A 12,641-nucleotide genomic window follows, 5' to 3' on the forward strand; every position below is an offset into this window, starting at 1 on the left:
ATACTAATGGTTGTGAAAAAAACCATATTATATTAGGTGATTGTTTTGTTCTCCGAGTGCTTCTTGCATTGTTCAAGTATGGTTAAGGATGCTTTTTGCAGTGGCGATAACGTGCAATGTACATATGACTACCTATGTGTTGTATTCGAGTCAAATATTTTATATTTTTATAATATTGTGAAATTGGATAAATTATTATACCTACCTATATGATATCCGATATAATATTTTCACTCACCTAAAATATTTTATTATATATAATAATTGAATATTATGATAACTATCTATTATAATGTGGAACAAATGAATGGCCTCTGTATATTTTTATAGGACCGGTATCAAAAATACGAATAAAGTAATTTAAATACTTCACATTTCTTTTCCGAGATCAAAATCCAATACAAAATTATACTTCTGTGTTATTTTTTATGTTTAACAAAACATTTTGTGTGACTCTATGACACTAGACTATTATAATACGTCTTTGCCTGTCCACCACGATATGTATTGATTAAATTGTATTTATTATTAACCGGATGGGTTCGTTCCCTTGACTGAACACACGTTGGAATAAATACAAAAAAATACTTCTTCATTTTTATATGGCGCGCGTGAGCTAATAAAATCGCAGGGTGCGTGTAGTACAATAATATAGATACTAGAAAAAAGCAGACAAAAGACTATATGTTGTGTGGTATTTGGCTGTTACTGTAAGTTATGGTGTTACCGAAATAGAATAATAATAGTATTACAAGCATTTTGAAGGCAATAGACTGCAGGTATGTTAAATATAAATATGTATTAATGAAAGGACCGAGAATCGACATGACGACATGTTGCGCAAAAAAACACTTTATTATCCAATATTTAAATAAATTGTGAATTTGCCTCATTGTCCTTGTTTTAATATTATGAGATCCTCAAACTATAAGCGGTTACTCCTCTAATTTGAGCTAGTGCAACAAACGCTTTCGAAATTCAGCGGTTTTGTTTTAGATGATTGTCGTTTTGTGATTGCGTGGAACTATTTATGGGTGGGCCAGGTGGGTGGGTGGGTGATAATAAGTGATCAGACATTAGTGGTATTTAATATTTAAAGGCAGTAAATCGTAATTATAATGCACTATTTGAGAGAAGCTGAACATTTTTTTTTAAGTAAGTGGGTCTGAAACCAGCATTTTTTTCCTATAACACGAATTATAGAACGGCGCCACTGAATTGCACCCGTGTTTTATAGTCACGAATCTTAAATTTAAATCGTTGGCCAATCGTAGGTGGGCATTTATAACATATGAGTTATGGTATTACGAGTTTTAAGTGTCGCTTTCTAATAGGATTAACTTATCTGTTCTGTTAGTTAAATTTTAACTTTCTTAACTTCCCGTTCCATAGCGGTAACCCAATATTCTAAATCTAACTAAGTCTTTATATGAGCCCTTCAGGCCTCAGACGCTTTTTTTTATAATATTATAAAAAACATTTGCGGGTCGGATAAAAGCGTGTGTGTGAGTCCGACTTTCAAAATAATAATTATAGAAGCTTAAATATGCATTTGAATAATCATAATATTTGTTCTTTTTAAAACGTGTTTTTCTACCACTATTTAAAGTATAGTGAAAATGTAGCCTTTGATTTGACTTAAAAATTGTTTTCTTCTTTTAAATAAAAAAACAATTAACAAAATCTGACTATTTAACAGGATGTGATAGTTTTTCATGTAAATTCGTTATAATATTCAAATTGTTTAGAATTTCGGAAAATTGGAAAAACCGGCACCAATACCTTTTAAATACCTAATCACGCTGTTGTAGTAATATCTTTTTTCTGTTTTTATTGTACTTATAGTGCTCGAGTTACATGTGCATAATATTTATAATGTCATAATATTAAAATGTTAAAATAGATATCTAATCATCGACTTAGATAAGCAAATGAACAATTAACTAAATCTTTAACGCGTCTGTAAAATATAAATATTTTAATGCAACATAATATTCAACTATATTACTATAATATAAAACATGTATAGGTATATCGTACGAATATATTATAGTATTATATTTTAGTGTACATACTTGAGAGCCCTGCAACGATAGTCCCGTGGACGTCACGACGTGCTTATTGGCCTTTGAATTCTTTTTAAAATTGGACATTTTAACCAAACTCGCTCACTATGATTGAAAACTTAACGTGAACATCAAACCACCGCAATAACAACGCTCATAAATGAATTCATGATATGTTATAAAAATGACATCATAATATCAGTTTTTCCGTGGATGTCGCGATACACGACTATTGTTCGCGTGCAGAGAACTCCGAATAAAATTGAGGCCTACTATAATACCTGCAACCCGGATCTTGTCCACACAACACCTACAACAAAACGGTTGCCGAGCAACGCAACACAGAGCACTTAATAGTATTATGTCCCTTTACATAAATGTGTGTGAGGGATGAGGGGAGGGTGTGCGTGTGAGTATGTGTTTCAAGCAGTGTTTCGAAACGATATTTTGTCTTCTAGGTACCTATTTAATTCGACCGGTTGGCCGAGCTCAGTTACTCTGCCAATACTCGATAGGTATGATATTATAATTAATTCACAATCATGTAAATAAATACACAGTACTAAGCACTAAGTACAGCGCATAACCAAACATAAGTACATCACAGTATCGTATACGTTTTATACCAAATTCTTAGACTGCAGTATTGTCATAGTGAGAAACATTGTTTTTAAACTGACGTATAACGTCACTTGGTAGTTAATACATTTATTGTAATCGTGCGTGATACCTATACAACTACTTACGTGTTAACTACAATACAGTTACGCAATCGAAAAGTACACAAGCACACAGTTAACAGTTAATTATTTAACAAATTCTACTCATAATCGGTACATAATTTAAAAAATATTTATAAGAATTTTTAAAGTACTTACCTACATTTTATTATGTACTTTTTATAACTTTAATTGTATGCCCACTTTAAAAAAAAAACAAATCATTACTTAAGTAATAATATATTTAATATATTTAATATTACCATATTATATTATTTCAATGATACAGATGAACTTTATTATTTTTAACGTTATTAAAATACTAGTTTTTAAACTGATTAAAAATGAAAATAGCTGTTATAGGATTTGTTATTAAATTTTAAATCAATTGTGAATTTTAGCATTAAAAATACTATTCTTAGTCGAGACTTAGGTTAAATCTAACTTGTTGACATTCCTTAAAAAATATTGGACGGTTGTCAGTAATTTTTCCTAATGCTTAAGGATAGGTACTATAGAGAGGAAATCAATTTTTTCAGATATTTCCCAATCATAAAAGCATTCCTCACAACAATCGTCAAAACAATTTTAAAGCAATTATCAGAAAGATTAGACTTTATCGAACTCCGCTTGAAAACATTTTCGATGCGATATTAATAATTTCATTTAAATTTCATACCACTAATCACACCTTTAATCTGTATTTATGTAAACAAAAACAAAAGATAGACAATCCGTAAATATTTTCGCTGTCAGACATTTTTTCAGTAGGTATATTCATGAAAATAAATTAGATACAAAATCACAACATTAAAATTAAGTTCAAGTCCTATTATTTGTCACTCCGTCATCTGCCTTAGAAGATCTTTTATATTCCGGTTTGATCAATATGTACACGACCAATACACCATAAACAATTAATATTATCCCTAAAAAGTTTAAAAATATTCCTTCCGTCGGCATATGCTCATACTGTTGGTTCCTATAATAATACAAAACATCTTTCTATTATATTAATATTTACAAGCACTACCGCATGTTTTTTGATGGTGAATACATACAATGCAAATATGATTTTTTCACTAAATCCCAGAACTGAAGTTATAATAGATAATACGAACGTCAGTATACCAAAAATTATGTGATACGGCATTATAACTTTTTTATATCTCATCCCTATTTCAGGGTAAAGAAAAGATATGAATCCACTTGTAAACTATAAAATATATAAAAAAAATACACAATAAATTATATTTTATAAAAATGAAGTACCTATATATTTCATTGATAATATAATATATGTGCTATATGTATGCGCACTTTTGATCTATTTACATATGAGTATTTTTAATAAAAGAAAGAAATTTCTATTCAACTTACCTGAGAGAGGAACATTATAACAGTAATAATTCCCAACCAACTGTGCAAACTGTAAAATTTTGGAATAGGTGGATTAGCAATTAAATTTGAATTTAAACCAGTCCATATACCAAGTACCCCAAATATGACTATGCAACTATGAATTGTTGCATGTTGCATTTTTAATTTTCGTTTTGTAGTATTTCGAAAATTTCTGAAATGGAGGATAGCTAAAAAAAATAATAAAGTTTTATTTTAATAAAATACAATGTTTTTTGTTGGTGCGATATAATAATATGAATAATTGTTTGGGTATAACTATATTAGAGGATAAGTAAAATAATTTTTATAGCATTTTAACAAAAAAATTTGGTAATTTATTCTAAGTTTCCAAGTGTATCTCATCATTAAATACCTAAACCACTATTACAGCTGTGATCTATTTCGGATGTGTAAAATTTGAATTCACTGATAAATCAAAGTAAATGAAAAACTATTTTGAGCGTAGACGATGTATTAGCCTCTATTTTAAAAATATGCATTATAGATATTTTAAAGATATATTACCTATTACAATTTATTGATTGATTTTTCAATTAGTAATATGGAAGTATGAACTAATTATTACCCAAAATATCGCACAACTAAATATATATTATGTATAGATTATACTTTCTAATAATTTATAAATAAATATCTACGTAGGTACCGTAGAAAAGGTTCATCGTATAAATAGGTTAGAATTAGACTAAATATTTAAAATTTTAACAGTTTAATTACATTATAATTGAAAAATGTGATTAAAATCAACATTATAACTAAAATGTATATAAAATTGTTTAGGTATTTGTAGTTAGGTATTTTAGAAATTGTATGTATGAAAAACGTTTCAAAGAGTTTGTATTTAGTTTCCAAGCTTTTTGACATAGAAACAATAATTGATAAAACAAATTAAATAAGTAAAAAATGTATACGCCTATAAATAACTCCAGAAAAGCCAAAATGTATTCGAAATTGTATCATACATAGACAATTCTGAAATAAATATTATATGAAATTATCAAGCCTCTATATTATTAATATTTCTTTTTGAAGAACTACAGTTTAAAATACACCGTTTTCTCTCTATTTTTTGATATTTTTTACCGAATAATTATAAAAGTGCTGTGAAATTTTACTTTTGACCTCTCAATCTACCAACTAAGTCAACTTTCTCACCTGCAGAAACTACCCTTAATATTGGAAATTGTAGCATTTTTTTTCAGTTCATCAGGTGTCATCACTCATCAGAGACAAAAACATACATTATTGTAAAACAAATACATTCATCGGTCCGCTCGAAATCTTAAATGATTGAAATGTTTACATCGAAACATTATACTACAAGTCATAACATTATCATATTGAGTTATATAATATAGTTATACCTAACTAATTTAAATATAATACCTCTAATCCTAATAAATAATTAGGAATTTATTAAATGTTGTAATATAAAGTCTTACAATTTGCGAATAAATAAATAAACGTGATTGTCATTAATAAAGGATGCCAGTTGCATATATGAATTGTTCCACTAAAACCGAAACCAGTCCGATAAATTTGAAGCCATAAAAAGACAGATAATATAAGAAATATTCCAATTATCTGAAATCAAAAAAGAAATATTATTATATTTAATTATTTTTTTCAAAAGTTGTATTAATATCCTTAACTTGGACAAATTTCAATAAATACATGAACATTCCATAAGAATACCTGAAATATTGCATAAATTGACAAGTAGCCAGGAATCTGATTCATAGGTTCTATACTGTGACCGTTCTGTTTGATATTTGAAACATAATTATTGTTCGGTGTAGGAGTTTCTTGGTTACTACCATTTTCTACTTCCACTGTAACTGCAATAAAAATAGACGTAATAGCAGTAACATGTGGTTATCGAAAATAATTTATAATCACCAGTTAACACTTAAACAGTTTATTTTTATGTGTGTTTAAGCTATACTACCAAATCGTCACCAGTTGTATACAAATATTCCAAGATACGCGACAATTTTTTTTAGCCTTACCAATGACAACGATTACTATATGGTATTGCTTGTTAATTGAATAAAATACTGTGTACTTGGCAGTTAAAATTCAAATGTGTAATAGAATATTGAGTCATTTTTTTTTATTTTTTGACACATTCGCAAAGTGACAGTCAGACCGGCGATGATGGCTATCCACCTGCCACCACATGACCACCACAACAAATTAACAGCAAAGAATGGAATAAATAAAAAAACAAATTTTATTATTCTTCGGCTGAAATGTAAATCATCTCGTTATCTAAACCTAGCCAAAACAATATTGGACAAGAGGCATGAATGATTCATGATCTATAGGATTAATTATTTATCAATAGAAATCAAATGAAGATGTTCCGAGGTAGTAGTTATACAGAGACCATAATAATTATTTTTTTGTTGCTGCCTACTAGTATGAAGAATCTAGAATTGTGTTCTTTAATATCAAATCAACACCGTAAAATGGAAATTATACCTATTATAGACGCTAGTAAGGTACCTACAACATAATTTGAACCATTTACATATTTTATTTTATCGAAATTAAAATAAAATTTCACGAATCTTATCAAGCTTATTATTGTACACCTGTTCATTAATTGAATTACAGTTTTAAAACGCAATTCGTACTTGATATAATGATAATTTATCTGTTTTAGAACTAGACATTTCTGTATAAAACTATGTTATAAAAAAATATAATTTACACTGAAATACAATATTATGAAAATGTTTAATGATTAAACTGATTAAATATAATATATTATATTATACGAGACGAGAGATTGCGAGAACTTGACGTTAACCAGAAAACATTGCTAAGTAAATACGATTATCGTACCTACTTCATAGGAAAATGTACACTGACACTTAAGTACACCAGCTCTGTCTACCTATGAATAACAAGCGTGCGTAAATAAGACAACAATTTAGTGTTTTAAATGTTTTTGCAATAGTAGTTATATAAAAGGCTAAAACATACACGTATGTAAGTAATATTTTATCGTTGATTAATAATGATAAATAATTATAATTCTTTAAAATATTTACTAGTATTACAAAATATATTAGGTATAGTAGGTAGTAGGTACAATAAAATGTCATACATACCCATTTTTAATTTCCAATGTCGCAAATAGGTACGTTCAGCACGACAGCACCTAAAATACGTCACATATTATAATACCTTGTAAAATAAATGTTAAAACTTGCAAATATTACAACAAAATTAATGTAATAATATAGGCATTTCATTTCATGGCGATCTTGCATTAAATAATATTCACTGTTACATATAATTTTATTATACACTACACAAATTCACGATACACGTCTCGGAGAAATAAAGTAAATCACACGTTTCGACACAACCGTGTCCGTTTTATGTTGTAAAACAACTAAACCAATGTATAATAATTCTACTATTGCCGCATATAGATTGACCGATGTTTTTGGCCATAAGTACATATACACAAAGATATTGTAACATCTGGAATGACCGGAATGGTGGAATGTAAAATGTTCACAGAATATGTTATCGGTCTGTTTTATATTTATCTGTGAAATACTAAAAATAATATTTAATAATAATATAAATAATATTTTTCTATTAACTTAAAAAATACTAATATATGAAATATTTACATAAGTCGATACATAATAATGCATTTATTTAGTTCAAATTGAAATAATACAATCTATAACCAGTAGATAATAGGTATAAAGTACAACTCTATATACCTTACATGGTTACATGTATAAGTTCGTTGATCTACCAACGTGAATGAATCTATATTATATAATATTATCTTTACATATTACCTAAAAACTAAAAAATAAATTACTGGATCAACACTTTTTTGACTTTCTAATATTTCTGTACAGATTTCAATTAGAATGACTAAAATACGTTACAAAATGTAATACTGTAATAATACATTATTTAAACAATACCTACGTCCCACACGTATAAAAATCTCATATTAAAATTTAATTATTTAACATTCCACATAAATAATAAAGATCATAATTTATGGAATATGGATAGTACATAACGGAAGTATCAGCAGTAATTAAGGGGTCCAATTGAGGCCAATAAGTATATCTATATTGAATATCGACTATCAATATAAAAGGGCCTCAAATGCCTTCCCCTCCATGACTGTGGCCTCAAATGTATTTAACATAGGCGTGACCTATCTATGTATTTATTATCTATGTCATTCTATTACTGGCAAACATTGGCTTTCTGGATAAATCAATTAATAGTACCTATTGTAAACGAGTGTGTAAAGACTAGTGAGAATTAAATTTTAAGACGCTATTAATCGTCATCAAGTATATTTTAAGCATGAGATTAACTTATATGGTTTAAAATAATACAAATGTTTATGTGTGGTGATATACTGACACTGGCAACAGGTGATGGTAGTGAACATAAAAAACAGGACGTTCCGTAATCTAAATTAAGCTACTATACAGATTAAAGGGCGTGCTTTCACCAAGCATGCTGATCCTCGTTTTTTGATTTCCTTTAATTTATTCACATTCTGATTTTTACAATTTTTAAATAGGTAAGTATACCTATACTTAAAGACAATGTTTTCAAACTATTGAGATTTGTTTATACTGCCTAGGTACTTAATGAGTGTGCCGTGGTGAAACAAATTTCTGTTTCTCAAATGAGAACCCACCTTTTTTACTGTAAATTATTATTTGGTCAATAATTTTAACATAAATATGTTTCTGCGCTTTTTGGTATAAATAAAAAATTTTATTCCTAACAAGCGACACCAAATTGCATACAGTTTTAATTATAGTTATAAATTATTTTTAATATTATATAAAAGAATACTTAGTTGTTATTATTTTAATATTTTGTGCGTGTGATTAAATTACATCATCACTTACTAGGCCTATAACCCACTTGGATTTAGCAAAGTTTGTACAACACGTCAACACACCATCTGAACATATCCTGTAAAGCTTTTAGTTTTTATAATTTTTAAAATATCCCAATCGTCTACCAGAATCATATTTCTTCAATTATACTCCCACATATCTCTAAGAAGTCTATGACATCCCTAACTTATATATTGATTACGTAATTCTGCGAAATAATAATAATTAATAATAGCACATATATTTTATACTATAGAATTATTGTTTTGTTATTATTAAATTACTTTAATTTATATAGGTACAGTACAGCCTACACTATAACTTCAAAATTATTACTGTTTAGTTTTTTTACAACTCTAGTGAAGCAACGAAGTACGTTAAGGGTGTCGGTGTCAGTGCCGGTTTTCAAATTTTCTGAATTCTATATAAAATTTGAAAATTATGTTTTATATTTTAATTATACTTAATACTTTTCCACCAATCTACGGCTCGATATCTATTTAAGGGGGGGGGGGGGAGGGAGTTGAGAATGTGCATTATATCAACGAAAATGACTTCACAGGAAAAACTCTCACAATTGTAGAATAGTAGGATTTCGTTGATTTGTTTTTTATTTAAAAGAATAAAACATTTTTCAGGTCGGATCAAAGGGCAAATTTTCATTTTACTTTAAATAGTGGCAGAAAAATACGTTTGAAAAAAAAACAAATATTGTGCATTATTCAAATGTATATTTTAGCATTTAAAATTATAATATTTTGAAAATCGGTTTCAAAATGGTTGATTCTTGTCAACAAACTTAGTCAATGCATCGTAATTCAGATTGAAATTGAATATCAGTATTAAAATGATAAAATATTATACTCTAAAAAATCAAAATTGAGAATATGTTTAGTATATACCTATGACCGAAATGATTCTGAAGGGTAAAGACCCAATAAATATAGGATAACTTTAAGTTATAACATGAGATTTAAATTAAATATTTTCAAAAAACCAAAACCTAAACCTAATTAAAATACCTGTTTTCTACAGATATGGAATTGATAACAATAATTTTTATGGTTACTAAAAATGCGGTTCATAAAAAATTAAATTATATTATATTTGGTTATAAATAAAAAAAAATAGAAAATTAAATCACACAACAGTTTAGGTGTAGGTAAATTTTTAGTAGGTATCTATATAGGTATCTATTCGTAATCCTTAAAATCGTTAGTAAATTAAAATAACACAATTAATAAAAAAACATAAATACTCACTAATATATAATAGTATTAAGACTTGAAGAATATTAGCATAATTGCAGTCGTTAACAATTAATTGTAAATAAATGCATGTAATAGGTAATAGAAAATATTTATACATGTAAAAATGTTTACAAGGGAAGGGGACTCCAAACTATTTTAAATAGATATCTTAGGTACTTAAAACAAAAAAATTGAAGAAAACAACTATGTCTAGAAAATCACAGTACCTATGTAGTTATTAATGTATAATCAGCTCACTTCAATCAACACTCATTTTAAATTAATTTATAGAACTCGATAAGATAGTATTATTTAATATAATTCTTATGAAGTCTGCATATAATATTATGACAGTTGTATACATAGGTAATACATTTTCGATAACTAATTAAAATTGTATCTTCTCGTATCTGTCTGTCTTAATCTTCTAGTTACATTCATAAGTACATTATACATCAATAGCTTACATAGCTCCGATTATAATATAATATGTATTTTATTCCTCTTATGACTCGAGTTACAAATAATCTATTGTTTAATTATTTTAATAAGTACTTGTACCTATACAATGATACGTTTAACTTAACCACTTAAATCGTTAAACAAAAAAAAATTCCGTATCCATGTACACAGACCTGTACCGTATCACTTAATTATTATGGTTGTAAAACATTGGTTCATCCACTAAACTGAAGTGGGAAATTTAAGAACCATAACTACAATGCCGGTATTTAAAAGTTTTTCAATCTGAGTTATTATTAAATTAAATATGTATAGGTACATAATTATTGATAAAAATCTCTAGGCCTTAGGAGTTAGACCATTATGGTAATAAAAGTTCTAAAAAAGTTCAAACTTATCATAAAGGGAAAAAGAGTCAGGCAAATAATTTTGATTACAAATAATTATATCTGATAAAAATGTATGTATAAACTAATGAATCGATATTTAAAAAAAAATAAAACGTAGGTATTATAGCGGTCTAATTGATAATTTCTCAGCTGCGTCGAAAAAAAATTGAACCATAGATGTTTTTAATATAATTGTGATTTAAAAAAATGTATCAACGAGGTTACTTTGGTAAGGTAATTGATATTATATTATGCATCGGTTGCCTTACGAACAATTTGTATCCAGATTTAGCAGTTTCACCAACACACATTCACCAAATTATTCAAATACTAATGAAAACTCAGGTCAATACTGATTTAAAAAAAATAAAGAAAATACCAGTAGAATAGAAATATTAAAAAAACAAGATTATATAAAAAAAATATATTCTGAAAACAAATCGAAAAAATTTGATCTTTAAATATTTCTAATGCAATCGCATACCATAAATATTAAATATGTATTAACAAATAAATAAATAAATATTTTGATATGAAAAATATTTATAAGTAATTGTAATTTGAGCAATTTGTAATTTGATAAAATTGTGAATAATGGCTTTCTAAGGAAGCTGTTCTAAAAATTAAAATAAATAGCTCACACAATATTTTTAAACACACTAGTCTATAACATAAGAACATGATGAGACAGAAAGTCCTAAGCCTTATAAAGGGTGAAGAAAAATGTTGCTTGGGTAATGGCGGGGGGGGGGGGGTCGCCAAAATAAAACTGCCCCGTGGCGAAAAAATGCTTAATCTGCCACTATTGAGTATAATAATATTCCACCATTATAGTAATGATTCATTACTAATAACCAATTCAAAAATTTGGAGGTACACAGATTATGTACACTTTATAAATTTCTTTGAAAAAAGGTTTCCATTGGTCATAAATTGTGCGCAAATGAGTTGTAAAAAAAGTAAATAATGACAAATTGTTTTAGTTTTTTTTATCAGCAGTTATATTCAAATAATATAGACTACCTAGCATAAAATATGTAGTTACAAAAACGTAACAATATGAATTAAGAAAAATTATACTACAAAACATTATTCAGACAACACGGTGGGACAGTGGCGTTGTGAATGAGGTATTATGAAGCCCAGGCGTCATGTTGGATATTTTTGGGGGAGGTGTGGTGGTTGGATACATTATAGTAACCAATAACATACAACAAAAATTAAAATATTTACAGTCACATAATAATTTTTTTATTGATCTTTAAGCCCGGCGACTATGGCCATTAGCTGATTGTGGGGTTTTATGATTGTAGGTAGTAGAGTTTGTAATTGTAGGGTTTTTACACGTGAGTTTGGCAGGATTTTTGATTGGGCACCCGTAGGTATCTGCCATGCCCGGGTGGGGGATGGCAGATACCTATGG

At 27.9% G+C, this 12,641-nt stretch overlaps 1 protein-coding gene across 3 annotated transcripts; it reads right to left on the reverse strand.

The window, feature by feature from the left end:
- Positions 1-3,470: 3,470 nt before the first annotated feature.
- Positions 3,471-10,482, reverse strand: LOC100570307 (cytochrome b561-like). 3 transcript variants are annotated; one of them, XR_003839779.1, is made up of 8 exons: positions 10,380-10,482; positions 7,327-7,376; positions 5,903-6,045; positions 5,650-5,791; positions 4,283-4,374; positions 4,166-4,214; positions 3,847-4,001; positions 3,630-3,767 (listed from the first exon to the last, which is right to left on the reverse strand). XR_003839779.1 is itself a non-coding variant. In XM_003246842.4 (7 exons), exons 2-7 carry the CDS (start codon positions 7,328-7,330, stop codon positions 3,608-3,610), a joined length of 813 nt encoding a protein of 270 aa, XP_003246890.1. In that variant the 5' UTR covers positions 7,331-7,376; positions 10,380-10,482; the 3' UTR covers positions 3,471-3,607. The 3 variants fall into 3 exon arrangements, 2 of the variants coding, with proteins under 2 accessions (XP_003246890.1, XP_008186557.1); XM_003246842.4 differs by having other exon boundaries at positions 3,471-3,767; positions 4,166-4,374; XM_008188335.3 differs by lacking the exon at positions 10,380-10,482 and adding an exon at positions 7,438-7,770 and having other exon boundaries at positions 3,471-3,767; positions 4,166-4,374.
- Between the last annotated feature and the right edge of the window lie 2,159 nt (positions 10,483-12,641).

The sequence above is a fragment of the Acyrthosiphon pisum genome, chromosome A3 (assembly GCF_005508785.2).
Source record: "Acyrthosiphon pisum isolate AL4f chromosome A3, pea_aphid_22Mar2018_4r6ur, whole genome shotgun sequence".
Taxonomy (NCBI): domain Eukaryota; kingdom Metazoa; phylum Arthropoda; class Insecta; order Hemiptera; family Aphididae; genus Acyrthosiphon; species Acyrthosiphon pisum.

Coding starts and splice junctions, on each gene's coding strand:
- LOC100570307 (XM_003246842.4), bottom strand. Junction 4,002..4,165: donor TTATAATGTTCCTCTCTCAG/GTAAGTTGAATA, acceptor TATATTTTATAG/TTTACAAGTGGATTCATATC. Junction 3,768..3,846: donor GAAAAAATCATATTTGCATT/GTATGTATTCAC, acceptor GTATTATTATAG/GAACCAACAGTATGAGCATA.